General features: G+C 38.7%; 2 protein-coding genes and 1 long non-coding RNA gene across 5 annotated transcripts in view; 1 reads left to right on the forward strand and 2 right to left on the reverse strand.

The window, feature by feature from the left end:
- Positions 1-16,884, reverse strand: part of LOC124868983 (dynein heavy chain domain-containing protein 1) — a 33,514-nt gene extending 16,630 nt beyond the window's left edge. For all 3 annotated transcript variants that reach the window (XM_047366659.1, XM_047366660.1, XM_047366661.1), the window contains exons 1-24: positions 16,849-16,884; positions 14,695-15,137; positions 14,316-14,501; positions 13,999-14,202; positions 13,795-13,905; positions 13,496-13,652; positions 13,097-13,348; positions 11,928-12,071; positions 11,724-11,829; positions 11,365-11,558; positions 11,005-11,248; positions 10,473-10,630; positions 6,768-6,893; positions 6,343-6,619; positions 6,041-6,168; positions 5,556-5,754; positions 4,945-5,039; positions 4,606-4,834; positions 4,335-4,460; positions 4,145-4,242; positions 912-4,050; positions 699-807; positions 416-575; positions 53-335 (exon numbers count right to left, since the gene is read on the reverse strand). In XM_047366659.1, the coding sequence (XP_047222615.1) occupies positions 53-335; positions 416-575; positions 699-807; positions 912-4,050; positions 4,145-4,242; positions 4,335-4,460; positions 4,606-4,834; positions 4,945-5,039; positions 5,556-5,754; positions 6,041-6,168; positions 6,343-6,619; positions 6,768-6,893; positions 10,473-10,630; positions 11,005-11,248; positions 11,365-11,558; positions 11,724-11,829; positions 11,928-12,071; positions 13,097-13,348; positions 13,496-13,652; positions 13,795-13,905; positions 13,999-14,202; positions 14,316-14,501; positions 14,695-15,056 (7,087 nt within the window). In that variant the 5' untranslated portion in view covers positions 15,057-15,137; positions 16,849-16,884. The remainder of the gene's footprint in view (positions 1-52; positions 336-415; positions 576-698; positions 808-911; positions 4,051-4,144; positions 4,243-4,334; positions 4,461-4,605; positions 4,835-4,944; positions 5,040-5,555; positions 5,755-6,040; positions 6,169-6,342; positions 6,620-6,767; positions 6,894-10,472; positions 10,631-11,004; positions 11,249-11,364; positions 11,559-11,723; positions 11,830-11,927; positions 12,072-13,096; positions 13,349-13,495; positions 13,653-13,794; positions 13,906-13,998; positions 14,203-14,315; positions 14,502-14,694; positions 15,138-16,848) is intronic.
- The window catches only part of LOC124868985 (extracellular serine/threonine protein kinase FAM20C-like), a 49,570-nt gene that overhangs the window by 18,437 nt on the left and 3,185 nt on the right, over positions 1-27,948 (reverse strand). The window contains exons 3-7 of the mRNA XM_047366662.1: positions 24,623-24,701; positions 20,490-20,582; positions 20,163-20,278; positions 19,775-19,955; positions 19,499-19,608 (exon numbers count right to left, since the gene is read on the reverse strand). Coding sequence (XP_047222618.1) covers positions 19,499-19,608; positions 19,775-19,955; positions 20,163-20,278; positions 20,490-20,582; positions 24,623-24,701 — 579 coding nt within the window. The remainder of the gene's footprint in view (positions 1-19,498; positions 19,609-19,774; positions 19,956-20,162; positions 20,279-20,489; positions 20,583-24,622; positions 24,702-27,948) is intronic.
- LOC124868986 lies at positions 16,940-20,354 on the forward strand. Its single transcript, XR_007038447.1, has 3 exons — positions 16,940-17,133; positions 17,214-17,260; positions 19,783-20,354. It is a non-coding gene; the product is annotated as an uncharacterized LOC124868986 (long non-coding RNA).

The following is a 27,948-nucleotide window of genomic DNA, read 5'->3' on the forward strand; positions in this document are numbered from 1 at the left end:
TTTCAAAAGCTTTTGATCCATGAAATGTGATATCCAGAATATTTTTTCTTACCACAGGGGGCTTCATGCAAATCATCCACAAACAGAAGTAGACTTGGCTGTTTTTTTGTTGAACACACATTATCTTCACAGTTCCTCTGGGTGCAGATACTTTTTAGTATGATGCGCAGGTCTCTAGAGCTCAGGAGTTGACTTGCTGCAAGGTTAATGTAAGGCTGATCAAAACCTAACAATCTGTTGCTCAGAGTAGTTTTCCCAGAACATGGCTCTCCTGCAAGTAACACTGGCTGGTTTGCCTCCAACATTAAGTTCAGAAGATGCCGGTATGCCCAAAACTGTGTAAATACATTGGAAAATAGATAAGTTAAATGTTATATTTATTTTCACAATTGCTGGTTCAATATTATGAACTAACCTTTGGGGTGATGAAATCTGTTAAGTGTGTTTCACTGGGAGACCTTTTACTGTTATTGTCAATAAAGTGTTGAAATAAACTGTCTTCATCTGGAACTTGAATTTTGTACCTGGAAGCAAACAGCACTTGGCGAGCTAACAAGTCAAATTGTGGCCAATGCCTGAAAAAACACAGAAAGGTTTAAAAAAACTTTTGTTAGAAATAAAAGTAGAGATATTTAGTAAAACTGGTTAACACATAAGCAAACAAATAAATTAAAAAGGTTCCATAAAAATGTTGGTACCGAGAGTGCAAATGTCCACCAAATCCCCAAACATAAGCCACCAAGAAGATGTTTCTGGTGAACAGCTCTCCTTCCTCTTGACCATTGGTGCTTGGTTGATTGGTTCCCCCTAACGACCCATGTGAGTGATAGACAAGTAAGTTTCACAATATGAAAATGAAAAATACCATAACTATCACAAGGTTCTCAGCTCATCTGTTGTGATTATCATACCTCTTTTGTCTTTTTGAAGTATTGTGTTTGGTTTTTGTAGTTCCTTTACAAAATGTTCCAGAAGAGCTCGCAGGATCCTGACAAACGATGTGATTTCTTGTATGCCATAGTTTCTACATGACCCCCTTTCAAAATGATTGGCAGACGTTAAAGCATGTTGCCCAAGAAAACTCAGCGTGTTGGCGAAAAGGTCGTTTGCCATTCGATTCCACATTTTCTGGACTACTTGATCCAGTTTATACTCAGTCGAGAGAGCATCCAGTTCACTCCTCCATATGGCCTTCCACAGATCAGTCTGTGTGAAATAAACAAGGCCACAGCGGGTCACAGTGGAGGGACTTGCATCTTGTAGGTCAGTCATCTCAAAGAGTAGATTCAGTTGTGACGGTAATAACACCGTTTCACCTGATGACAGACACAGATGTGGATCCGGGGAACTGCACAGTGTGGTTAAGTAATCTAACCAGCAAGGCTGACCCACGGGCTCTCCATCCATTACCAACCACTTCACTAATGATGTCTCTTTGCTGTCTATCTCATTTTTATAGATCTCAAAACACGTTAGATCACATCGTCCTGAATCTTTAAGCACTTTTGTGACAGCTCCTTCTTTCCATTGTGTTTTTTCACAGGAACAGCCAAATAGCTCATCATGTGACATAGCATTAGGAAACAGGACCAAAGTGTCAACATAGCACCAGTTCAATGCAGGGATCTGTGGATCTACATGTGAGGTATCTCTGTTATTTATACCCTTTGTTCCCTGTACAACATTTGTGCTAGCCAGTCTATTTAGTGCCCCAGCCAGAATGCTGTAACAAGTTGTTTTCCCATTACCCGAGGGGCCAGTAAGAATGACTGTTTGAGAGAACTTCAGTGCCTGGTACAGAGTAAGGACTTGGTTTATTACTTCCATGTCGCAATAGAGGTGTGCTTCTTTCAGTTCTTCTACAACTGCATCTTGAAGTTGATTTTTCTCTCTATCTTGAATATATCTCTTATAATCTGGAAACTGAGACACTATAGGAAATGTATCCTTGAGAATGGTGCAGAATTGTGAGGCTTTCTTGTGCTCAGGTATCAAGACAGAAAGAATGGCTTTGACAATCGCTGTTTCCTCCATCAAAGCCTGTATAACAGAGAGCTGAGAACTTTGTACCTTTGGAAGCTTTGTAGTTTCTTTTCTGTCTTCCCCAAAATGTTTGTCAGACAAACTTTCTACAGACAAAAGCTCACTGTGTTCAGCAGCCATTACTTTAGGCTGAACAGACGTTTCTCGCTGACTAACAGCATGGTGTAAGTATATTTCTGAGGCAGAGATGATCTTTTGCAAGACAACAAGAAAACAACTTTGATCGTCGCTGAATAAATCAGGCAGGCATTCAGAATCTTTGATCATGGTGATCAGGCACACCAGACGATGACTTAAAGACATTGCTTCTAAGAAACCAATGGAAGCCAGGGTCACTTCAGCAACTATTCTGTAATCTGGGTGTGCCAATGAAACAGGTCTGACAGCAAATCGCAGGCTGTCTGGAACCTTTGATGCATACTGATTTGATGAGCTAACAACACATCCATAGCTTGGGTTGGGAAAGATTATTTTCCCTAAAAGCTCAAAACAGCATTCCGGATCCGAAATGTTTATGCAACCTGTGACCCTGGCTGCAGTTTTACACTCTGGCACCTTGTTTAGCCTTTGATTCTTATTTCTTTGTAGATTCAAGTAGTACTGGTGTATGTCATTTAGAAGCTGCCCTAGTCCAGAAAGGACACCTTGTGAAAGTAAGTCCACAGATTCCAACAAAAGCCACACTCCTGCCTGAATGGCACCCAGCAACATACGCTGAACAACAGCAGATCCCATGCTTGGGGAGCACTGCCTTACCACAACCAGCTGTCCGAGTGCTTTCCCCAACTGGATTACAGTATGTGTTCTCCCAGACATGGAAGGTCCACTCACAAACCCAGACCTGTACCTTGTCAGAGCAAGAACAATCCCAAGAGTTGCCTTTTCTGTTGAGGGAGTATGCACCATCAACCAGTCATCTGGTCCATAATACTCAAAGCCATACTGGAAATGGTGGTTCAAAACATCCACATAACATGATGGATTATCTCTGCATTCCAGAATCTCATCTTCTGAGTTGATATGATACTTCATCGTGCTTAGCCACTCGAAAGATGTCTCAAGCACCCCTGGTAGGTTCATGAGTCGAGATAGCTGCTGTCCATGATTCATTGCAAGTTGTACCAAAGCATGCAAACACATCATTGCATATTTGGAAATCAAAGATTTATTTTCGGAGCCTAGGACTCTATTCCTGATCACATTGCAGAGGATCTTCAGTTTTGTAGAGTTGTATGTCTTGAGATTGCTCAACTTTAGTCGACTTCCTTGTTTTAAAGCCTGCAGAACACCTCGGCACCAGAATGTCTCCTCAACCACCAGCAGACATTGAAGTGGAAAATCCAAAAGCAACTCTAACAAAGGGTGGGCATTTTCCAGCTTATCTGCGTTGCACGACTGAGGGCCTACTGTACTGTTGTATGTTAAATCTTCACTGATTGATTCAAGCTGGCTTCTCAGCACTGCACATTGTTTTATGAGCTTGACCATTGACAATTTCAAGTGTTTCTCAAAGGCACATAGCCAAACCAGGCTATCAGGGTTTGGACCCAGAGAAGGCTGAAAAGCAATGTGTTCCTGGAGGCTGCCAAAAACACCCAGAACGTTCATCTCTTCGGGATTTTCAGATGAAGGTCTAAAGCTCTTCAGATTACTTGTATTGGACAATCTTTTATGCTCCACTTCAAGCTGATGTACACCTTTGAAGCATTTGCGTAAAAAGCATTGTTGTTTTAATACCAATGGGTGAAAAGACAGTAGCTGTATTATCTCCCTCTCACTCAAGAAACAGAGTCTTGGAAACTGCTCACGAAAGGTTTGAAAAAGATTATCCATTTGGTGGGAAATGCCTTCCATTACAAACAAACCGTCCATGAGAGTCTTGGAAAGGCTATGACCATCATGTTTGTGATCCATCTCAGAGCAAACAAAGTTCCACACATGTAGATCTTTTGAGACTGAGTGCATAATGTTTTTAAAAGCATCATCAACTTGTTGAAAAGACTTTAGCTGAAATAAAAAAAAACATATTCAATATGAAAATATTGTGTCTCAAAGCCTTTAAAATGAGATGTGTTCATCTTGTGTACATATTAAGACATACCAGATCTAATCGTTGGTCATTATGTGATGTTTTTCTAAATGTCTTTGTCAGGAAGGCCCATATTTGCTGGTATCTTTCAAATAAATCAAGCAGCTTAGCTTTAAAAGAAGAAGAAAAAAGTCTGGTTTTTTTTAAGAGTTAAGGACAAACAGAAAATCGTTGTAACATACTTTCTTAATCACTACTTTACCAAGATCTTTTAGAGACTTAACCAAATCCTCTAACTGCAGCCTGAACTCCACACTGTGTGGAGACTTCAACATGATGGAAAGTGTTATCAAATCCTTTCGTATCTCAGCAAAGTGTGTTTCTAGACCTGAGAGAGAAAGTAGAAGCATATAGCTATAACGTAAATTCCAGTGGTAGGGAAGCCGGTGTAGTAATCCATCTGCTGCAATGCATGCAGTGAAATCAAAGGCTTCCTCTAAATTATTAAAATGGTCGAATCTATTTAGTCTCACCGATGATGGTGAATCTGGCATCATTGCAGGAGCATTGACAGGTCATTTGAACAGTGGAAAGGGAGGATTCTGTGAGCATCTTTTCTTTGTTCAATCCATTCTGAGCCTCACAGTGAGAGCAAGCAGGGACAGCGAACTCTTCCAGCTGAAAGAGTCTCTCTTTCCATCTTAAACAAATTGTTTGGAAGCCCTTCTCTAAATCCCACTCCATTTGTGCCTCCCTGCATATCTGATCATATAAAATGTACTGTTCAAATTAGGAGATTATTACGCCTGTTTTCCCAAGCAGAACATCTTCTGTGCCATAAAATGGATATATTCTCTGTAATGTTTACTCGCCTTGTGAATTAGTTCTCGGTGGCATTCGGACATTAATCCAGACATGAAACGACCAACAGTCACTGTTTTCTCTCGGACATCCAGGAGGCCTATGCCTGTGTGACACAAAATTCATTTAGCTATTCATATTAGCTCTAGAAATCATATATACAGTGCCTTGTAAAAGTATTTACGCCCTTTAAACATTTCCACATGTTGCAGAGTTACAATCACAAATTCTTGTATATTTTACAGGGGTTTCATGTTATGGACTAACATGTAGCACATAATTGTGAAGTGGAAAAAATGACATAAGGTTTTCTATATTTTTTCAAATAAAAATCCGAAAGGGGTTGTGTTTATTTGTATTTAGCTCACATGACTGATACCCTTAAATAAAATCTAATGCAAAGGTGGTTCTACAAAGTACCAACTCAAAATCCCTGTCCTTCCACTTCATAATGATGTGCTATTTGGTCTTGTTCTGACACATAAAATTCCCCCAAAATACAATAATCTTTGTAGTTGTAAAATGACAAAAGGAAAAAAGGAGGATGGCTATTTGAGGATATGTTGTGGTCTACAAAGCATAAAATGCATGCAGTAAAATATACATAACCAAAGTATCTAACCTTGAAATATAATTTCCCAGTGTTTCTCCCTAAGCATGGAACTCTTCAGCTGTGCCAAGATCTCAACCTGGTACTTTAAGCTTTCCAGGACTCCTGAAATCTCCTTCAGGACTAAATCAGCAGCAGGGATAATACGGGTCAAAGAAAGTGTTTGATTTTCCCAGATGGCAATTTTTTCCTGCGCTTGTGACACCACAACCTAACAATAAAGACAGACCAGCAGAAAAATTATGTATGATAGTCTCATTAAGATTTTTACAGTTATATAAAGTTGTGCTAATATCCATATAAATACATTTATACATAATATAGGTCTGCATGAGACACTTCAGCTCCAAAGAAATAAATATATCAGTTAAGAGGAGTCACTTAAGGCTGAAAGAACATTCCAAATTAGTCATGTAGTAAAACAAACAAAAACTTAATATCCTAGATATTTAATTTCCTTAGGCATTAAACTGATAAATTAGGATTTGACACGTTACCTCACTAAGTGGTAGTTGATTCCACTCTTCCATCCATGCAGTGCACTCTGCTTTAAGTTCCCACAGCTCTTCACGGGCTGTGACTTTCTGGACATCTGCTGCCAGAATAGTTAGATCCAGTTGTTGCTCTAATAAGATGCAAAAACAGTCAGAGGTTGTTTTTTTTTTTTTAACTACATCACATCTATTTGTCAATTCACTGCGTAACTGTCACAGTGAATGTATTAACATGTATCAACATGCCCATTCACTTTCTTTTCCTAAAATGTATCATTCAAAACAATGTTTCTACATTGACTCACCTTGCATGCGTTGACTGCTGCTGTGAAGCTCCTCAAGCTTTGTGCTTAGGGTCTGCACATGTACACACATGTACTTTAGGTTAGAAACCATCTCGTTGGCATTCTGACTCGGGTCAAGGAAAGGCCCAGAGGTGGCCTTAAAGACTATGTTTTTAAGATCACAGACCAAAAATGAGAACATTGTGTCCAATGCATTGGCCACAGGAGGAAGGCTTTGGGACAGAAGGCTATCTGCCTGCTTTAGGAGGGGAATAAATTTATCCCACAATGCCAGCATCTAAATGTAGAGCACAAACAGAAGGACATAAAAAAGTAATATTTTTGGGATTTGATCAAAAAACTGCATTGTTTCACGTTTATGCACATAGAGAGCATATCTATGATGTGGCTTATTTATGGCATAATTTTAATCTCGGCCAGCAAACCTTTTCTTCCAAAGTCAGCTCCTGCTCAGTCATCTTCCTATAACTCATGCAAATCGTGTCACGAAGAGAGAGAGTGTATTCCAAATGGCTCTGCATGTCAGCCAACTTTTTCATAAACTGCCTGACCTTCCCAGGAAAAAAAACACTTTGCTTATTAAACAGCTGTTTCGGTTTATCACAACCTAATGATCTGTAATTAAAGGTAATCAGAAATAAATACATTTACCCCTATAGTAGAGGCATCAGTTGATAGGCTGATGTTAAAAATGATAAAGGTATGATGCATGAGTTCAATGTGCTAAACTAAATACATGACTGGATTATAAAATGATTTAGTGCTTAAATGCTGCACAAACATCAAAACCTTGTTATGAAAAATGTTTAAGTAGAAATAATGATAACTATACATACTGGTTTGTCTTTAAAACACTTACAGCTTTAAACTGTAGAGCATGATGGAGCATCTGCTATCCAGAGATAAGGGAATGTAAGTACATAACACATTTTCTTCCATGAGGTAGTATTTCATAGGATAAATGATTCACATAGGCTCAAAGTGTGACCAAACGTAGCCTAAAATGACATTCATTTTTCTTTTAATTGTAAACCAAACAATCCTTTTTCTTTTACATAGACAAATGTATTGGCAATCCTGGCAAAGATCCAACCTTTATTCTGAGTACATTTATACATGGTAAAGAAATTACTGTTTTTAATAAAATTACCAGTGGCACAGTGTTTGGTACCCCACTTAATCTAAATATAACTTAAGCCTTTTTTACTTTTTTAAGATGATCAAGAATAAATTTTAGTCGTAAAAATATCTAACATAGAAACCAATTTCTTTAAACCAACATCCAGTAGGATGAACAAGGAAGTATTTTTATTGTATCTTGCTACAACAGTCAGAAATGTGGATAGAAAAGGAGGTTAAAACTATTTCAAAAGCTCCTCGTTAGAGAACTGCAGCCAAGAGTTTGATCACAACGGATCACAACGTCTGTATAACAACTATTGAACAAGGTCTATATCCCAGATCTTGGGAGTCATGGAAGGAAAAGGCATATTTATGTTTTTACAATAAAACACATAAACATTAAACAATTTGATAACCCCCCTCAGGACATTAAATAGGACCGTTTTCTTTGGGTTTGCTTTTGGTTAGAACAATGATTCCAAAGTATGTGCACACGTAGTGGTACGTGTGCACATCGCAGTGGGTATGTGGAAACATTCAATATTTTATTTCCAAGATGACGTACATATCATTAGTTAGTATAGATCATTTTAGGATGTGTGATGCTTTATTAGGACCCGGGTGCAAAATACAGCAAGGTTTTATCAACCATAAAAGGCACAATTAAACAACTACAAGTGGGGAAGACTAGAGCAGGGGTGTCATTGCTGTTCACCTGCACGACGCTCTGCTACCAGGAGAGAGAGAGAAAAGTAACAGCTGTTTCCACTCTGCCGATCAAACCTTATCAAGGACAACCAATCGCAGGTGTCTCACTGAAACTGTTAAATGATGAAAACAAAGTAGAAATGATATACTGAGCCTGAACATTATTTTTGTTAAGTGTTGCTGGTTTTTTAGGTTTAAATGTCTGTTTATTGGGGACTTATTCAAAAGAGCTCCAGTTTTTGTTATAACAAAAGCAGGTTTATTATTTATGTAGATTTTGTATACATTTAGATTGATTATACACTTGGTGACAGAGTTATCTTTGTTTAATTTGAGCTGAAAAAAAAGAAAAATGCCTATGAACTAAATGTTCAAGTTAAAGAGATTAAATAACATGATTTTCTTTTAATAATCATTTGTTGTACATAATATTTTTGCCAACACATTTGACTGAGGGCAGAGTTTCCCCCACCATAATCTAAGGGGGTCAGCCTGCCCCGCCAACAAGGTAGTGATAGTACGTTTTCACAGTTAATGTCATTTTATTAGATAAATTCGTGAGCGGTTTCTGTCCCTGTGTCGTCCCTACTCTACTTTCTATGGCCAAATTTGACAAAAGCTGGAGTTACGTGTGCTCACATACAAGTGAAAACCCTCTCCTGACAGCGGACAGAGAGCGCACAGAAAAACATGCCGCTAAAACCTGGAAAGCAGGCAAGGATATCTGCGTTTTTTAAAAGCGCAGAATTCCATCTTGATGAGCAGCACTTCCTCTCCTGCGAGTAGCAGCAGGGCTAACTCTCCTACTCCTGGTACATATGGAGACGGTACAAGTACACAAATAGCCCAAGTGTTTCATGTTCTGCCCCTGACACGCAGCTGAAGTCCAGTCACCACCGAATAAAAGGTTTCAACCTAGCTTGGCTGTCGGAGGGGAAATAATCCCCCTGGCCCGATAAGACTGAGCTTGGTATTTAAATACATACATGATTGATGAAGAAAGACAAAACATAAAGACTGAAAGATGGAAAGAGAAAGAAACAGATAAAGGTTGTGATAAAGAGAGACAGAAAGATGGAGAGACAGTTAAAAAAAGATAAAGAAAAAAGACATAGAAATTGTATATAAATACAGCAGGAAGAAGATGAACAAATGACATTTTAGTTTCAAAACCAAAATCCTAGAGGAAAACACTGGTGGGGGTACACAAGTGAAAAAAGTTAGGGAACCACTGGGTTAGATGAGACCCAGATTGAGAACTCCAGGTGGGTTTGGCATGAAACAGTAAATTCATACTTGGAAAAGTGCATAATATTCACTATTATGCATGGTGGAGCATATGTAAAGCTGTGGGCTTGTTTCTATCCTAAAGGCCCTAGCAACCTTGTCTAAGTGCACGGTATAATAAACTCCTTAAAATAAAATACCAGGTTTTTAATACAAATCTATTGAATTTTACCTGTAATTAATCCGAGAATGGGCCATCATTATGTCTTTTAACAGGATAATGATCAACAACATATTGTTTCTCAGACTCAAATTCAACCTTCTTCCAGAAATAGATCCTGTGGACTTAACTGAGGAAACAGGCGTAAATGAGGATCCCTGAATCTGGACGATCTAGAGAGACTGTTCAAGAAGAAATGGTCAAAGACCAGTCATTTTTAATAAATTAGAATGTTTTCTGATGAGGCTTGCTAGTCAGAATAAACATATGTTTTGAAAAGAACAACCTTTAAGCAGGTATTAAACATTTCTGAATTAAAAATAATTTTTTTAATTGGTCTGATTTAATATTCTAATCATACATGTTGTTTTCTTTAGCTATAAATGGAAAATTACACACCTCAGTGTGTAATTAATCTATATAATGTGTTTTACTTAGTGAATTAAGTTACTTAAATTAATGAACCTTTCAGTAATATTCAGCTTTATATCAACTTTGTGAAATCTGTTTTACATAGCCCCAGTATTACTTAATGTGCCAACAGTAAATTTGTTAAAACAGTTATTTCTTAACAGGGGATTTTGTCCCCAATTGAAAAAAAGACTCACATTGTAGGTTTGTTTTTTTTTGTAACATTTTTCATTTGAGATTTAGTTACAACAATAAAAGATGAATAAATTGTACTTTCTAACCATCTTTACCAGGGGTCCCAAAACCTTTGTGTGCATCTCTGGATTGTCATTTTTAGGGCTGAATTATTTATTTCACCTTGATATTAGGGTATACATTGTTACACTGACATTTTGTCCTTTTTTGTGTATGCACGTTATTTCAGAGTAAAGAGTTTCTTTACTGTAAAAGCGTATTTGGAGAATTCATGAACATCTTCTGGTTCTGCTTTGAGTTCAGCGGTCATCCTCTCCAAGTCAGCTATAAGGCTTTCTGAATGCCTCTTCGTCTGGTCAACAAGTAGCTGTAGCACTTGCTCCTTAATTAGGATAAGCTGCCGCACTGATGGAACAACAGGAAAGAGTGTTTATCATGAAGCACAAGGTAAATTTCTCAAACCATACCGACATTAGGAGACTCTTCATAAGGCTTTAAGTGGCTCTCGGCAGTTTGTAGGTTGTGTTTCTAATAGTGTGCAAATTATGTGAGAAAAACTGGAATTTCCGACACGGATGCCACGAACAAGTTGGCAAAATTAAACCAACTTGAATAAGTGTTCTTTGCCTAAGTGGTGTTTCTTTACTTTATGTTGCTCAACGTTAGTAAGGTAAAGATTTCCCAAACCCTAAAATATCAAAATGTGACCTTCAGTTGCTGAGACTGGAAGTTGCATTTTAAAGTTTCATGAAAAAGAAGCTTTTGTTTTAAACACATACGCAGAGTTTCCTTCGTGTTGGTAGAATTGATGACGATCAGATGGCTGGATGCACAAGTTGATGGGTTCACTGTGTGGATTCTTTGAGCCCAGTGATCCAGCATTTTAATGTGCTCCTCATACACAGACGCAGGCTGACCCTTCATGGATTCCAATGAAGCTGGACTCCACTGACTGACGAACAAATGGATGTCCTTCAACCATGTATATCTCTTACACACCTGCTCTATTTCTAATTCAGTGTCCTGTCCAAAACGACATGAAAAGAATATGGGCAACACACATATGGCTAACTCTGGTTTGTGATTTTTACAAATCCATAAAAGATCAGCTCCTAGTGGACATACAAACAAACACTTACCTGCATGATCTTGGCTTGCTCAGTCTCAACTTGTTTTGTAACATCATTGTTGTTGATATACCACTCTAACTTAGCTTTGGAAAGAGGATAGTAGCAGCCATTCAACGATTTGCTTTGCACCATCAACAATGTTGATTCAGAAGGCAACTCTTGGCCTCTGATTGGTTGATCATTCATTCTAACTGTGTTTGCTCCTGGAGAACAAAACAAAAACTTGTCTTTCTTGCAAAAGTACAAATACTATAAAATAAATTTATAAATAAATACAATTTTGTCACAGTCTGTACTTCTCCACACAGGTCAAACCAAATGTTTTTACTGCAGCACAATGTCAATATTAAACAAAAACCATACCATACCTGTCATTATAGAACATTTAATACAACTGAGGTCAGAGGTTAAATTCTGATCCGAGTTACACACTTCATTGCTGATCTCCAGGAAGAATCCTACATTGTCACACATCTGCCAGGAATGAAAAGACTGGGCAGTCACGCAATGCATAAACTAATTTAAAAATAGTGAAATTCATATCAATTATGTTGTGATGAAAAACAAAATACCTGAACAATGGTGTTGCCAGACCCCAGGAAAGATTTGGTCAGTCTTTTGTAAAACTCACAGATTGGTGGGTCAATGGTTAGCTGACTATTAGCACTAAAACACAGTTTAGTGTAGAAGACACTGCAATGCTGAGATGAAACTCTCTGAAAAACAAATAATACATTAAACAGATGAGCTTCATTACAGTTTTGACTCCCCATTTATGTTAACAGAAGAAAGGCGTGTCTGTATTAGTGAAGTTAACGTGCCAAGAGATCGACATTTGTGCCCCCAAAAAGCTTCAAGCTCAGTCAAACTGAATAAGGAACCTCTATTGTGCCTCTTAAAATTTACTGTAATTCTGAGGAAAAATTTTAATCAGTTATAGCCACAAGTGTAACATATGCAGCATGTAATATTTTTTCCAAGTTTGCTCTAAACAGCTTCCCTGTCACCACTTAGGAAAAGCATCCCCACAGCACGATATTGTCACCACCATGTGTCACTGTAGGAACAAATCGTGGTCCATTCAGGGTAATGTGCAGTATAAGTTATGTTCCTGGCCTAGCATTTTGTTTTTTAGGCCACAAAAGTTCAATTTGGTCTCAACAAACCAGAACACATTTTTCCACATCCTTGCTGTCCACTGCATGGCTTGCTGCAAACTTCAAATATAACGATTTCTTCTTGTCCCTTTTCCATAAAGGCCAGATTTGTGTTGTGGACTACTAATAGCTGTCTTATTAACAGCTTTTCCCACCAGAACTGTTGATCTCTGAAACTCCTCCATCATGAGGCTCTTGGTTGCTTCTCTGACTAATGGTCAACCTATCAATTTTAGGCCATGTCTACATAGGTTTGCAGTTGTGCTACACTCTTCTGATTTTGAGATGATGGACTGAAAAGTGTTCTTTAAGATTTTTAAAACTTGAACTATTTTCTTTATAACTCAACCCTGCTTTAAACTACTCCACAGCTTTATTATTGACCTGTCCGCTGTGTTCCTTGGCCTTCATAACGCTGTTTGTTTACACATATTCTCTAACACATTTCTGAGAGGCTGCTGGCCCTTTATACCAAATTTCAATAAAATGCGCTGAGGTTTGTTCTTTTAATATCACTGTATATGAGAACATTCAAGGGGTATGACTACTTTTACAATACAAAGTGATGTATATTCTCTTAATACCTTTAAGCATGCAAGTAAAGACCTGGCATCTTGCTGGACAACGGTAACAAGACTGTGTACAATCATCTGATGAACGAGTGCTGCAAAGTTTCCCAGTTTCTTTAAGATGCTTTCGGACTGGTCCAGTTGTTTCTTCAGCTTATGCCGGTGGGCCAAGAGCAGGTGAATGGGTTCAGAAGATCTATTCATCTTTTTGGCAAGCTTTAGTTGCATCTGGAGCTCCTTGTGATTTTCATAGCTCTTGTCTTTTACCTGAAGTTAAAATAGTTTCATCCAGAAGGGTGAGGATAATATGACTTTTTTTTTTAAAGCGAAAGTCCATACTCATACTGAGTCATAAAATGCAGCTATGTACTCAGAATGACTGGGATGAGAGAATATTGTAAAGCAAAGTCATACCGCATTCAGAAGAGCTGCATGGTATTTAGATAACTTCTGTAGAGTCAGAAGACACTCTTTGTTTTTCATTTTCAGTACTTTGTGGAACTCTAGCAATGACAAGGTTTCAAAGTCATCCAAAGGCATCCAGCTTATTCCTTGTAGCTCCTCAATGACTCTGTAAGCATAAGGAGCATAAAAGTGTAGCTTAAAAGTCCCATTTTTGCCTTATCTCAAAATTTTAGATAGTTTGCATTCAAAGCCAGTCTTCTGGTATTATTTTGTATCACTATGCAAGACTGAAGTTGCTCCGAACCTACCCAGATAACAGATGAAGAGCAGTTCTGAACTGAGGTACAGCTACAAGAAGCAGATCCTGAAGTCTGTCACACTTGCACTGAAAATGGATCATGCGTACAATCTTACGCCAGCTGCCAAACAAATCCACAAAGTAGATAAAAAGAAATGCATTATACATTATGCTCAAGTTGTAATAAAGACAAATAAAAGTTAATACACTTTACCTGGAAAACGCTTTTTGCACTTTGAAATTTCTGAAAAAATGTATCTCCTGTAAAGCTGTCCACAGTGCATACTCTCTGTACCACTCTGCAAGACTGACAACTCCACCAAAGCCTGTTGCTGTCATGTGAAGTACAGAATTAGGGGAGAAAATGTAGTGCTCAGAACCAGCATCTTTGGCATGGACCACTTGCAGGTCATAAGGTCTACGAATCAAAATTACACATAAATATAAATTTACATGTTAACGTCCAGTTTTCAAGCACAAAGGAATCAAGAGAAGTCAACTTTTGCTTCAAATTGTATTTGTCAGTTCTACCTGTAAGCATCCACATCCACTTCTTTGAGGAAAAACAGTTCTTCTGTGTCTCTTTTCTCTGTAAGCATCTGAACAACCTCTGTGCCAGTCAGAGGACATTTGCTCAGTTTGATTGCTTTTTTGTCCTTTAGTTTCCTTTTGCCCTTACATGCTGGTACATCTACCGATTCATCATTCCCTCCAAGACTGAAACAACAACGCAGGATCAGCAAAAGAAAAACTCCTTTAAGGATAAAAAAGCTTGAAGCATAAAACTTGACCATGAGATTGGTCTGTTTCAATTTCAGTTAAAAAACCTTCTGTTCATCATTACTCCATTGTAGCTCAGCATTTCAACACAAAAACTTTAATTAAATTCTTTACTACGAAACAATATTACCTCTCTGCTTTCAGCTGAGTGACTCCAAAGGGGATGTCAGCTGCCAAGGCAGAAGCCATTAGTCGAGGTCCATCAGCCCATTTTGCCTCAGCTATCGCTCTCTCTGAACCCACTTGACCAATAAGATGAGGTAGCTCCATTAATGACACAGGTTTGTCAGACTGAATGTTTTTAAGAAAGGATGTGGGACTGAAAAGGCCCTTTGAGCCAAGGGATGCTGAGAGACATGTCTCAGAGAATAAAGGTGGTAAAGTAACTTCAGGGGAGTGGGCCTTTTTCTTAACTTTGGACTTTGATTTGTCTGTATGACACATATGAGAAGATCCATCATGGGATCGTTCCTTTGAGGTGGAATGAAACATGCCACTGATTTGTTTGAGTATACCATTAGCTGGTTTGAGAGTAACAAAATAGACCTTGCATTGCTGCAGTCTCTGAAATTTCTGTATGGATTTAAAGAAATACAAAATTGTTATCTATCCTATTTCATGCAGCAGCACAAATACACAGCATTACAAAAGCAATCAGATAGATCAAATCAATTTATCACGTAACTGTGAAGTGGAAAGAAAAGGATACATGCTTTTCAACATTAAACATAATAAAAACCTAAAAGGTTTGGAGCGTGTTTGTACTTTAGTCAACACTTTTGTAGTGTTTACAATTACAGCTGAAGGTCTTTTGGGGTATGTCTTGTGGAGACTGCAAATTATTACCTGCAAAATATCTCAGTCTTAATCTGATTGGATGGAGAGTGTCTGCGAACATCAATTTTCAAGTCTTGTCTCAAATTCTTGATTGGGTTTAGGTCTGGCCTTGATTGTGTCATTCTAGCACACGAATTATGATATGTTCTAAACCTTTGCTGCTCTAGCTCTATGTTTAATGCTTCTGTTCTGCTGGAAGGTGAACCTCCACCCAAGCCTCAAGTATTTTGAAGTCTACTTCTCTAGTTCAGTAGTCTTAAGTTCTCTGATTAATGCTCTCCTTGCCCAGTTTAGGCAAATGGTATTACCTTGTAGGAATCCAGTTTTGCCTAGATTTTAGCAAACTTTAAACACAACATTTTCACTTTCTTTCATCAAGGAGCTTTCTTCATATCTTTCTTCTATAAAGATAAAATCTGTGAAGTGCCTGATTAATAGGTGTCTTGATGAAAGATTTTTCCACCTTAGCTGTGCATCTCTGCAACTCCTGCAGAGTCAGCCTGGGCCTCTTGGCTGCTTCCCCACTTTATGTTTTCCTTGTCTAGCTGTCAGATTTAGGCCATATCTTGGTAGGTTTGGAATAGTGTCATCGTCACTCCATTTTCAGATGATGGATTGAACAGCGCTCTGTGTGATCCCTGACCTGTTTGATGTGTTCATTACTGTTTGTTCGCTGATGCTCTCTGACAAACTTCTTACGCCTTCACAGAACAGTGGTATTTTTACTGGGTTTAAATTACACACAGATGGACTATTAATTCATTAGGTGACTTCTGAAGGCACTTGGCTATTTTGGATTATATTTTTTGGGTATCTGATTAAAAGGTCCCGAACACATTTGCACACCACACTTTTCAGATTGTTATTTGGAGGAAAATTTAAAACGCATGTATCACTTTCCTGTCACTTTAGAATTACGTGCTACTTTGTGTTACTGCATCACATAAAATCACAGAAATTTACATTAAAGTTTGTAGCTTTAATTTGAATATAAATTTAAATAATTAGGATAACAATGAATGTGATATATATACAATAAACGACAGAGTTTAACGTAATACTTGTCAAGTTATTGAGAAGCATTAACTACCTTACTCCACATAACAGGTGTGCTACGAATAATATCAAGTTACTACTACTTTGTCAGTAACTTACAGTAGTGGTGTCTGTAACTCACCACTGCTGCTTGAAAAACGTTATCATTCCAAGCTAAAAATGAGGTAGCACCCACATTTTGTTAGCTAACTATGCTAACATTTTAATGACAGCTAACGACTCCGTGAGAAAAAAAAAGACGAAGAGCTTCCTACTTATTTTGAACACTTGTCTACAAATAAAACTTGTTAAAATACCAATAAAGTCGCAATTCTGAACTTAAACAATTACTTTAAACGTAACGTACTCGCCAACAAATTACGGATAAAAAATAAATCTCAGAAACTCCTACCTGCTCAGGAAGAAGTTGTGGGCGAACCACGGCAACAGCGCGTTGCTATGGTAACACTCAGTTGATTCTGCTGACAGGCGTTTGACTGGCGTTGAAGGTTTAAATCAAATAAGGTCACAACGTGTAACTTTAAATTTTTCAATGTTGTTTCAATACATATCGACACCTGGATGTCTTCTTACTTTTTACTTGAAGTTATTGTTTGGAACAGACTGATGGATAAAGTTTTGAGAAGACACTTAGATTATCTCTTATAAATAAATCCTAATCCTTTCATGGGAAGAGGTAATATATATATATATATATATATATATATATATAATATTGCAACTTTATAACCAACAGTGTACATTTAATTAATTCAGAATGGAGTGGGGGAAAAAAAATACGAACAGAGCTGAGACGATTAAATGTAAGTAAAAATACAGTACACTAGTTTTGTTGGCTGGGAATGGTACAAAGACAACACACAAAATGTTAAAACGATTTACTTTTACTTAAAACTAGTCATTTTAAATTCCATTTAAGCAGCACATTTCTGCAGAGTTTAGACAAAGTGCCTGTTCTAAGCAACACTTGGTAAGCTTAAGAGGAGAGCTTGCTTTTTTATTATGGCTCCATGCTTCCCATTTGTTCAGCAGCTCAACTAATCTGTTTACTAATGCTTTAAATGTTATACAATCATCTGTCTAGACAACATTCAGTTCAAGCCAATTTGGTATCATGAGTTTTTAGTTTTCATTACATTTATTGTAAAATGTATTGTTCAAACCAAGGTTTAAGATGTGTGCCAATACCATGTGCAAATTAAATAAACTGGACACAGACATGGATATTGTCTTTTGTTTATATGATTCATTTATACATTTGCTCATTTTTGCTTTTTTTTTAATTCAGTAAGGAACTTACTAAATATTGCTGAGCCCTTGCTGTAAGTCTGCTGTTAATGCATCATTGTTAATGCATTGCTGGCTAGCAGACCCAACATGACATGCAATCACTATCCATTAAACTATCCCAGTAGACATTTATTTCTATTTCTAAACCTTTCAGTTAAAACAAGGCAGCCACTGCAGCCATTTTCAAATTCTGCAAAGTTTGGTTTTGCAGATTGTACATATACACATTCATTTATTTTTACATTGGGTACATGATTTGAAAATGCATACAGGACATGTCTCACTGATTTAAAGTTTTTGTATAAAAGCATGCTGGTCAAAACAGCAGCTGCACACTGTAAACTGCTGGCACAGAATTTTTTATATATATTTATGTTTTAGTATTTGTTTGTTTGTTTTTCATTTGATTTTTGCAACAAGTTTCTCTTCTCTGATGAACAAAATAAGTTTTGGTTGAGTTGCATTTAAATTACGCAATAGCCAAAATGACATTGTCACAATATGAAAACCTTAAGTAAAAAACAGCAGTTTCACTGTGTCATGGCTAGCAAAAGTTAAAACAAAAATGTTTAACATAATCTAATTTGTTTTGGTTAAATGAGAGAAAAGTGCGACATCAACCAAGTATTGATTGATTAAAACAGATAGAATATTATCAATAAAATGTAATTATCTTGATTGTTATATATTTATATATAAACTGAACATCTGTTACATTTAGGAGTGGTTGTTTAAGTAAGCATGACAAAACAATACACATAGTTGCCATTCTGCTTATTATAGAGTGACACTGGAAGCATAACAAGCTAATGTAACTTGGTTAAGTCAGGCTAACTACTCAGATAGAGCCTGTAGTCAGCTGCTATACAAACAGGTTGCTGATAGCTCACAGCATTACCTTTTTAACAACTTTCATTCCTACCATTCCAAGCAGACATATTTGTTTTCTTGTAAGCGAGAGAAAAGTGTAGTAGCCTTGTTTCAAATAGCTGAGTGGCAGTGCATAGCAACAGGTAGCGTTGGGCAGCTTACTTTCCTTGTAGTTGGACTGGTCACTTCTACACTGTCTCTGATCTCTCATAGAAAAATGTACTTTTAAGACTTTGGTATACCTTCATACCAGAAACGGCCAAGCCTAATTTGAACAGAACTTGTTTTACTTTTTTCATCTACCTTAAAACGTGTTTAGCACCTAATACCAAAGAGCAATTCAGAATCGTTTACCAACCTACAAAGCATGCTTTTGGACTGTTGAAAAAGTACCTGGAGAAAAACAACTCATGCATAGGGAGAACATTCCCCACAAAATAACCCTGCACTTTTTTTTAAGTTGGTAAACTTTAAGATATGAGGCAGTGGTGCTAAATGCCTGAGCCACCATTAGGGCTTATCCTGAGTCTGGTTCTGCTGGAGATTTTTTTCCTCTTAAAAGGGAGTTATTCCTTTCCACATTCACCACATGCTTGCTAATGAAGGCGAGGTTGCTGCAAATTTGACGATCCAATGCAATGAGCTGGGCTTTAACACATTATAAAGTATATTTTGACTGCATTTGCTGTATTATAACTGAGATAAAATTTGAAAGCATGTAACTGAATTAAAGTTTGCTGATAGATTAGACTGTGTTGTACTGTTTTACATATTTCTGATGAATTGGATCTGTTTGTTGTGAATGGGTGTTATACAAACTAACTGAATTGAACTGTAGTGTGAAATACCTCTATCTTGCAATGTATAAACAATAGACATACTCATCAGGAAATCCAATATGACCAAATCTATGAAGTCCAACAGTCTTGTGCCTTTGTCATATGGAGGGGTCTTCTTCACAGTTGCGCAGTAATCAGGATCTGTCTCCCATCTGAAACACACAAAGATTAATATTTTCCAAAGACAACTACTCATATACTGACTGAAATCCAAATAAACCCAAACTATAGCTGCAATAGCAACTTTTCAAAAGTTATTAGATGTTTGTCCATTGTTTGGATTATCTCAGTGTAATACACTGAACTGTGTCTACTTACTTTGTCAGCTTGCTGCGGCTGTATGAGCGTCTCCATGGGGACCTCCAGCTCCTGCGTTTGGCCAGAGAGATATCTGGCAGCATCACAGCCAACGAGGCCTCCAGGTCCCATGGGTTTCCACACACAGCGTGCTCCGTGGAGCAGTAGTAGGAACACTGGCCAAAGAAACACACGTTGCCCACTAGAGAGAGAAAGAGGTGCACAGACAAGAAAAATTGAGGACAGTGATGAAGAGGAGATTGCAATATAAGTGGAAAAAGTGAAAAAACGGTATTAAAAGGACTCATAGACGCACGCATGGTTGGAGCAAGTATGATTATTCACATGTTTAGATTCAGAACTTCAAAGGCCTTGCAAGAGAACGCATGAATAATTGAGGAGTGTGTACCAGGGGAATTAAAGAAGGTTTTTGCCAATTTGCGGTCAGTTGTGACATCTTTGATCTCCTTTACCACATCCACCAGCCTCCCAACTGCAGGAGGGATTCTCCTGTAACCTAAGATCCTGCAAGTAGATGAAGGGAGATGAGAAAAAAAGACAAGTACAGAAAGAAAAGACATAACAAGACAGAAAAGGAAGGGTAAAGAGGGGAAATGTCTAAAACAGTGTTGCATAATACACATTTATTAAGTCAATAAGTTATCCACTGTTTCCTTTATGATGCTCAGAGTGACAGTGGTGTGGATTTATGGGCTTTAATAAAGTGATTCTCTACCTGTCCAGGTGAAAGGCTGCTATTTCTGCATTGTGTCTCTCAAAGTCAGAGAAGTAGTAAAGATTGTAGTTAGTCTCTTCATCTCTCTCCTGCCTGTTCAGGAAAAGATAAATTCATTTAAACTGTTTTCTATAGTAAACGTACACTATTAGCTCAAATATTCTGATTCAGGTTGACCCAATGTAAATAACACAAACATTTAATTCAATTCAATTCAGAAATACTTTATTAATCCCAAAGGGAAATTAAATGTTGTTGTAGCTCATTATTCAGGTTTCTTCAAAGAGCCGTTGTAGATGCTGATGGCTGTGGGCAGGAAGGATCTCCTGTAGCGCTCCGTCTTACAGCACATCTGAAGAAGCCTCTGACTGAAGACACTCTGTTGTTGTAGGACAGTCTCATGAAGAGGATGCTCAGGGTTCTCCAAAATGTTCTTCATTTTATGAAGAATCCGTCTTTCCACAATGATCTCCAGAGGTTCCAGAGGAGTCCCCAGAACAGAGCCAGCCTTCTTTATCAGCTTGTTGAGCTTTTTTAAGTCCCTGGCTCTGATGCTGCTTCCCCAGCAGATGATGGCAGAAGAGATCACACTTTCCACAACAGATTTATACAGGGGTTGGACAATGAAACTGAAACACCTGGTTTTAGACCACAATAATTTATTAGTATGGTGTAGGGCACCCTTTTGCGGCCAATACAGCATCAATTCGTCTTGGGAATGACATATACAAGTCCTGCACAGTGGTCAAAGGGATTTTAAGCCATTCTTCTTGCAGGATAGTGGCCAGGTCACTATGTGATACTGGTGGAGGAAAACGTTTCCTGACTCGCTCCTCCAAAATGCCCCAAAGTGGCTCAATAATATTTAGATCTGCTGCCTGTGCAGGCCATGGGAGACACTTTCATGTTCATCAAACCAATCTTTCACCATTCTTGTTTTGTGTATTGGTGCATTGTCATTCTGATACACGGCACCGCCTTCAGGATACAATGTTTGAACCACTGGATGCACACGGTCCTCAAGAATGGTTCGGTAGTCCTTGGCAGTGACACGCCCATATAGCACAAGTATTGGGCCAAGGGAATGCCATGATATGGCAGCCCAAACCATCACTGATCCTCCCCCATGCTTCACTCTGGGCATGCAACAGTCTGGGTGGTACGCTTCTTTGGGGCTTCTCCACACCATAACTCTCCCGGATGTGGGGAAAACAGTAAAGGTGGACTCATCAGAGAACAATACATGTTTCACATTGTCCACAGCCCAAGATTTGCGCTCCTTGCACCATTGAAACCGACGTTTGGCATTGGCATGAGTGACCAAAGGTTTGGCTATAGCAGCCCGGCCGTGTATATTGACCCTGTGGAGCTCCCAACGGACAGTTCTGGTGGAAACAGGAGAGTTGAGGTGCACATTTAATTCTGCCGTGATTTGGGCCACCGTGGTTTTATGTTTTTTGGATACAAAAAAGCACCTGAACATCCCTTTCAGACAGCTTCCTCTTGCGTCCACAGTTAATCCTGTTGGATGTGGTTGGTCCTTCTTGGTGGTATGCTGACATTACCCTGGATACCATGGCTCTTGATACATCACAAAGACTTGGTGTCTTGGTCACAGATGCGCCAGCAAGACGTGCACCAACAATTTGCCCTCTTTTGAACTCTGGTATGTCACCCATAATGTTGTGTGCATTTCAATATTTTGAGCAAAACTCTGCTCTTACCCTGCTAATTGAACCTTCACACTCTGCTCTTACTGGTGCAATGTGCAATGAATGAAGACTGGCTACCAGGCTGGTCCAATTTAGCCATGAAACCTCCCACACTAAAATGACAGGTGTTTCAGTTTCATTGTCCAACCCCTGTAGAAGATATGCAGCATCTTGCTGCAAACACCAAAGGACCTAAGCTTCCTCAAGAAGTACAGTCTGCTCTGTCCCTTCTTGTAGATGGCTTCACAGTTGCATCTCCACTCTAGTCTGTTGTCCAGGTGAACACCGAGGTATTTATACTCCTCCACCACCTCCACTTCTTCTCCCATGATAGAAATAGTTTTTGACTTATTCCTGTTTCTCTTAAAATCTACAATCATCTCCTTTGTTTTAGTCACGTTCAAAACGAGATGATTGTTTCCACTCCATGCCACAAAGCGGTCCACCACCTTCCTGTACTCAGCTTCTTGTCCATCTCTGATCCACCCCACAACTGCAGAATCATCTGAGTATTTCTGCAGATGATAAGAGTCTGTCTTGTACTGGAAGTCTGAGGTGTACAGAGTGAAAAGGAATGGTGAGAGTACAGTCCCCTGTGGAGCTCCTGTGCTGCTGACTACCTGGTTAGACTCATAACCCTTCAATCTCACAAACTGTGGTCTGTTTGTCAGGTAGTCTTTGATCCAGGAGATTGTTGAGGCCTCCACCTGAGTCTTCTGAAGTTTCTGACAAAGCAAATCAGGTTGGATTGTATTAAATGCACTGGAGAAATCAAAGAACATGATCCTCACAGTGCTGCTATTAAACACAATCAATTAAAATAGCTATATAATTATTCTAGTTATTCATTCAAAGACACTGCATGTACAGTGGCAGTCTGTTGCATTAGTGTGCAACATAGTTTGTCATGTCTTGTAACATAAGATTTTCTGTTTTTTTTTACTGTCGTCTCTTCTGCTGCTCTTCAACATTTAAAATGAGTAACCATCCCAACAAGCTGTTTACTTGTGAGGAAGGCTGATTGTTTTGTAACAACAGCTGAGGTATTTTATGAGACTTTCTGCTAAGATGCTGATGCCAGGCTCCAAATGCAACACTCAAACTTATTTATGGCCATCTTGTGTCATTTTAATCAGATGGCTTTCTCCATGCATATTAGTACCACTGGTAAAGATGTCTAGGGAGCTTTGAATTAAAAGTAACCTTTATTTAAGTGGCATAATCAGCACACAGATTTTTTTTAAACCTCCAGTTTTCAATTTATGAAATTATTTTCAATAGGGAAACAAATCTATCTATTTTTATATCTGCTTACCTGTGCAAGGTACCTTGCCCGCTTACCATGCAAGGAGCTGGTGCCTATCTCCAACAGTAATCGTGCGAGAGGTATGGTACACCTTGGACAGTTCACCAGTCCATCCAGTCTGCAACTGGCAGACCAGTTAACTTAACAGGCATGTTTTTGGAATATTGGATGAAGGCCAGAGTACCTGAAGAGAACCCATGCATGTAAGGGGAGAACATGCAAACTAAATGCAGAAAGACCCCAGGCTCTTCTTGCTGCATGGCAAAACTGGTAGCAGCATTCATAGGACACAAGGTACTCCTGCATATTCATCTTTTATTTTGTGTCAAGCCCACCCAGAGTTTTTGTTTCAGAAAAGTTCAGTCTTAGTCTCATGTGACCGAAGCATACAGTTCCAGTTAAAGTCCAAGTGAAGTTTAGTAAATATCACATGCTTAGATTTGTGATTGTAGGACAGAACAGAACCTTTGTCTGACATGCTATTTAAACAAAGGGTCAGCTTGTGTACAAAAGTTAATAGTTTTGATAAAAACTTGGTGACCTCAAGATGCCAGTTTTGACTGCAGAGATTTGAAGGTTTTTTACCTCTAGTAACATCATGCTTATACTTTGTGAGGTGGTAAAATAATGTAGGTGTTGTTCAGCCTCGTGTGCAGTGGCTAAGATACATGGCTCTCTGTGGCATTTTTATAACCCAGAGAAACTGAAAGTCTTTAATAACTGAATAAATGTTTCAAGATACTCTAATCAGCTTAGAAAAATAAAATATAAATAAAAATGCTTCAACTGTTTTTATTTAGTGATAATTCTTATTGGGGTTAGGAATGGCAGTGGTGTTGTGAAAAAATATTAAAACTGAAACAAAAATCAGTCAGATTGCACTACTGTAATCAAAGGTTAATATAATTTAAGCCTATTATAGATTTTTTCATTCTTTGTTTGCTTATTTTGTCTTTAAAATGTCTATAAAGCTTCTGTTTGGGTAATGAATGTTGAAAGAAACTGTTTTTTATTCATTCCTACTGTGTTCTTCCTTAAATTCCATAAAAGATTATTTTGGGTATTTACATTTTATGCATATAGTCAGTGTGTTTATTTTTCCTTTTACTACTTACTTTTTAGGTTTCAGCAGAGCTTGTCCGTAGTTGGAAAATGACACAATCAGCTTTAGTTGTGTTCCCCCAGATTTCTGCACTGAAAAACAGCACAGGGAACATTACAATTGCAGCACAGACACACACACACACACACACACACTGGCACGCACACACACAGGCGCGCATACACACACGTACAACACACCTGTGACCAAACACTCTGGCCTTTAATGGAGCATCCAGGTAAATGCATCACAACTACCTGGATACAATGTATTGGAGAAAGTATGTGCGTCATAACCAAGGTAGAACACTTCACTCAGCTTGTGTAATGACGCATTTGTGTTCATCTCTCTTTTTCTCCCAAACTGCTTTGATATATTTAGCAGAATGTTCCACCTTCTGAATCACTTCCTGTTCCTGCAGCACTCCTTGCACAAGGTAACACGATAAATATGTCAGTTTATTGAATAACTTCTGATTTTCTTTTCATAAAGTAAAATATATTGTTTCTTTAGGACATTTATATGAAATATCTAATAGTAGGAATAATACCTTTTTGCCCTGTGATGGACTGGCGACCTGTCCAGGGTGTACCCCGCCTCTCGCCCATAGACTGCTGGAGATAGGCACCAGCTCCCCCGCGACCCACTATGGAATAAGCGGTAGAAAATGACTGACTGACTGACTGAATACCTTTTTACCATCATTAGGCTTCTTTAATTTTACATGATAAGATAAAGAAATGACTGAGAGGCTTAGAATCTAAGTGTAACAGTCAATACATCAAATTTACAAAGCCAACGACTCGTTAGAAGCCATTTTTTTGAATTACTTTAACTTTCACCATTTTTAAACTCAATATTTCACAATAAATGCTTATGCTCCGTGCTTTAAAGAAATATCTATCAAAGCCAAATTGGAGTTGTAAAATGTCCACTAACAGTATATGTTTTTTGAAAGCGTGCATAGCTTTGTCAATGTTAAACGAAAAGAATCCTTCCTAAATATGGCACAGTCTTTCATGTTTTGGGATTTCTGTCACAATTGTTGTGTAATTTTGACCAAACGGTATTGCATGTAGCTTGTAAAACCACCGATTGTTCTGCTGAAGGTTTCTCCCTGTTAAAGGGGGGTTTCCCCGTCCTACATGCATGCTTGCTTTCCTACAACCATGCTCAGTGTGAGGGATTGCTGCAAAGTCAACAGCACAATGCAAGTGACAGTCCACTATTGCTGCATGTCTATGCAGGAGAAGTGAATGCTGCAAGTCACTGACTCAGTGCAATCTTCTGGGTTTCCTAAGATAGAAAACCAACTTGAATAATAAACTGATTTATTCACACATTTAGAAACTAACATGTTTTGATCCATTGATTTTTGAAAACTAGTTGAACTTCAGTCAGATGTGATGGAGAATTTCTGTGATAAATAATATTTAAGGTTGGACTGAAGTTCTTATTTGGATGTAGCTTAAGCCTTTGACTAGGCCATTCTACAGAGTAATGTAGTTCTTTGTATTAGACTCCTATACACGTACAGGGGTTGGACAATGAAACTGAAACACTTGTCATTTTAGTGTGGGAGGTTTCATGGCTAAATTGGACCAGTCTGGTAGCCAGTCTTCATTGATTGCACATTGCACCAGTAAGAGCAGAGTGTGAAGGTTCAATTAGCAGGGTAAGAGCACAGTTTTGATCAAAATATTGAAAGCACACAACATTATGGGTGACATACCAGAGTTCAAAAGAGGACAAATTGTTGGTGCACATCTTGCTGGCGCATCTGTGACCAAGACAGCAAGTCTTTGTGATGTATCAAGAGCCACGGTATCCAGGGTAATGTCAGCATACCACCAAGAAGGACGAACCACATCCAACAGGATTAACTGTGGACGCAAGAGGAAGCTGTCTGAAAGGGATGTTCAGGTGCTTTTTTGTATCCAAAAAACATAAAACCACGGTGGCCCAAATCACGGCAGAATTAAATGTGCACCTCAACTCTCCTGTTTCCACCAGAACTGTCCGTTGGGAGCTCCACAGGGTCAATATACACGGCCGGGCTGCTATAGCCAAACCTTTGGTCACTCATGCCAATGCCAAACGTCGGTTTCAATGGTGCAAGGAGCGCAAATCTTGGGCTGTGGACAATGTGAAACATGTATTGTTCTCTGATGAGTCCACCTTTACTGTTTTCCCCACATCCGGGAGAGTTACGGTGTGGAGAAGCCCCAAAGAAGCGTACCACCCAGACTGTTGCATGCCCAGAGTGAAGCATGGGGGTGGATCGGTGATGGTTTGGGCTACCATATCATGGCATTCCCTTGGCCCAATACTTGTGCTAGATGGACGTGTCACTGCCAAGGACTACCGAACCATTCTTGAGGACCATGCGCATCCAATGGTTCAAACATTGTATCCTGAAGGCGGTGCCGTGTATCAGGATGACAATGCACCAATACACACAGCAAGACTGGTGAAAGATTGGTTTGATGAACATGAAAGTGAAGTTGAACAACTCCCATGGCCTGCACAGTCACCAGATCTAAATATTATTGAGGCACTTTGGGGTGTTTTGGAGGAGCGAGTCAGGAAACGTTTTCCTCCACCAGTATCATGTAGTGACGTGGCCACTATCCTGCAAGAAGAACGGCTTAAAATCCCTCTGACCACTGTGCAGGACTTGTATATGTCATTCCCAAGACGAATTGACGTTGTATTGGCTGCGAAAGGAGGCCCAACACCATACTAATACATTATTGTGGTCTAAAACCAGGTGTTTCAGTTTCATTGTCCAACCCCTGTATGTGCGTCAAGAAAAAATTTGCTCCAATTATATTTTATGAAACAAGTCACACCAGCAGTGTCTGAAAGATGTCCCTCGCTCCAAAGCATGAAGTCCAGCGATCTGTTTAGAACCTTTTCCTGAACCATTCCGGTACACGTAGCTACTTTTTATCTGTGCTACTTTGGTAATTCTTCTTCTATGGCTGTATCGTAACATTGTTTCTTGTGGGAATTTGTTTCAAAAGGTACGAAGGAAGCTAAAGGTTTATACTGCCCGTGTCTGATTTCTCAAGACATTGGCTATTTTAACGAGAAATCTAGTTTAGGTGAAGATATAAAACTTATAGTATAATACATTTATTTTATTGTAGTAAGTAGTGTATTTAAATTTTATGGTAGGCTATGCCACCTGCTGTCATAAACAGATCCTGATAAAATCCTCAGAAATAGCAATCGGTTCTAATTTGTGCAGTTCAGCCTGAAGCGTCCAGTGTGTGGTAAAGGTGTCTTTTGACGTGTGTTGCCTTTAACACATGAATGTGCTTTTATCTAAGCCCT

The sequence above is a fragment of the Girardinichthys multiradiatus genome, chromosome 5 (genome assembly GCF_021462225.1).
Source record: "Girardinichthys multiradiatus isolate DD_20200921_A chromosome 5, DD_fGirMul_XY1, whole genome shotgun sequence".
Lineage (NCBI taxonomy): Eukaryota > Metazoa > Chordata > Actinopteri > Cyprinodontiformes > Goodeidae > Girardinichthys > Girardinichthys multiradiatus.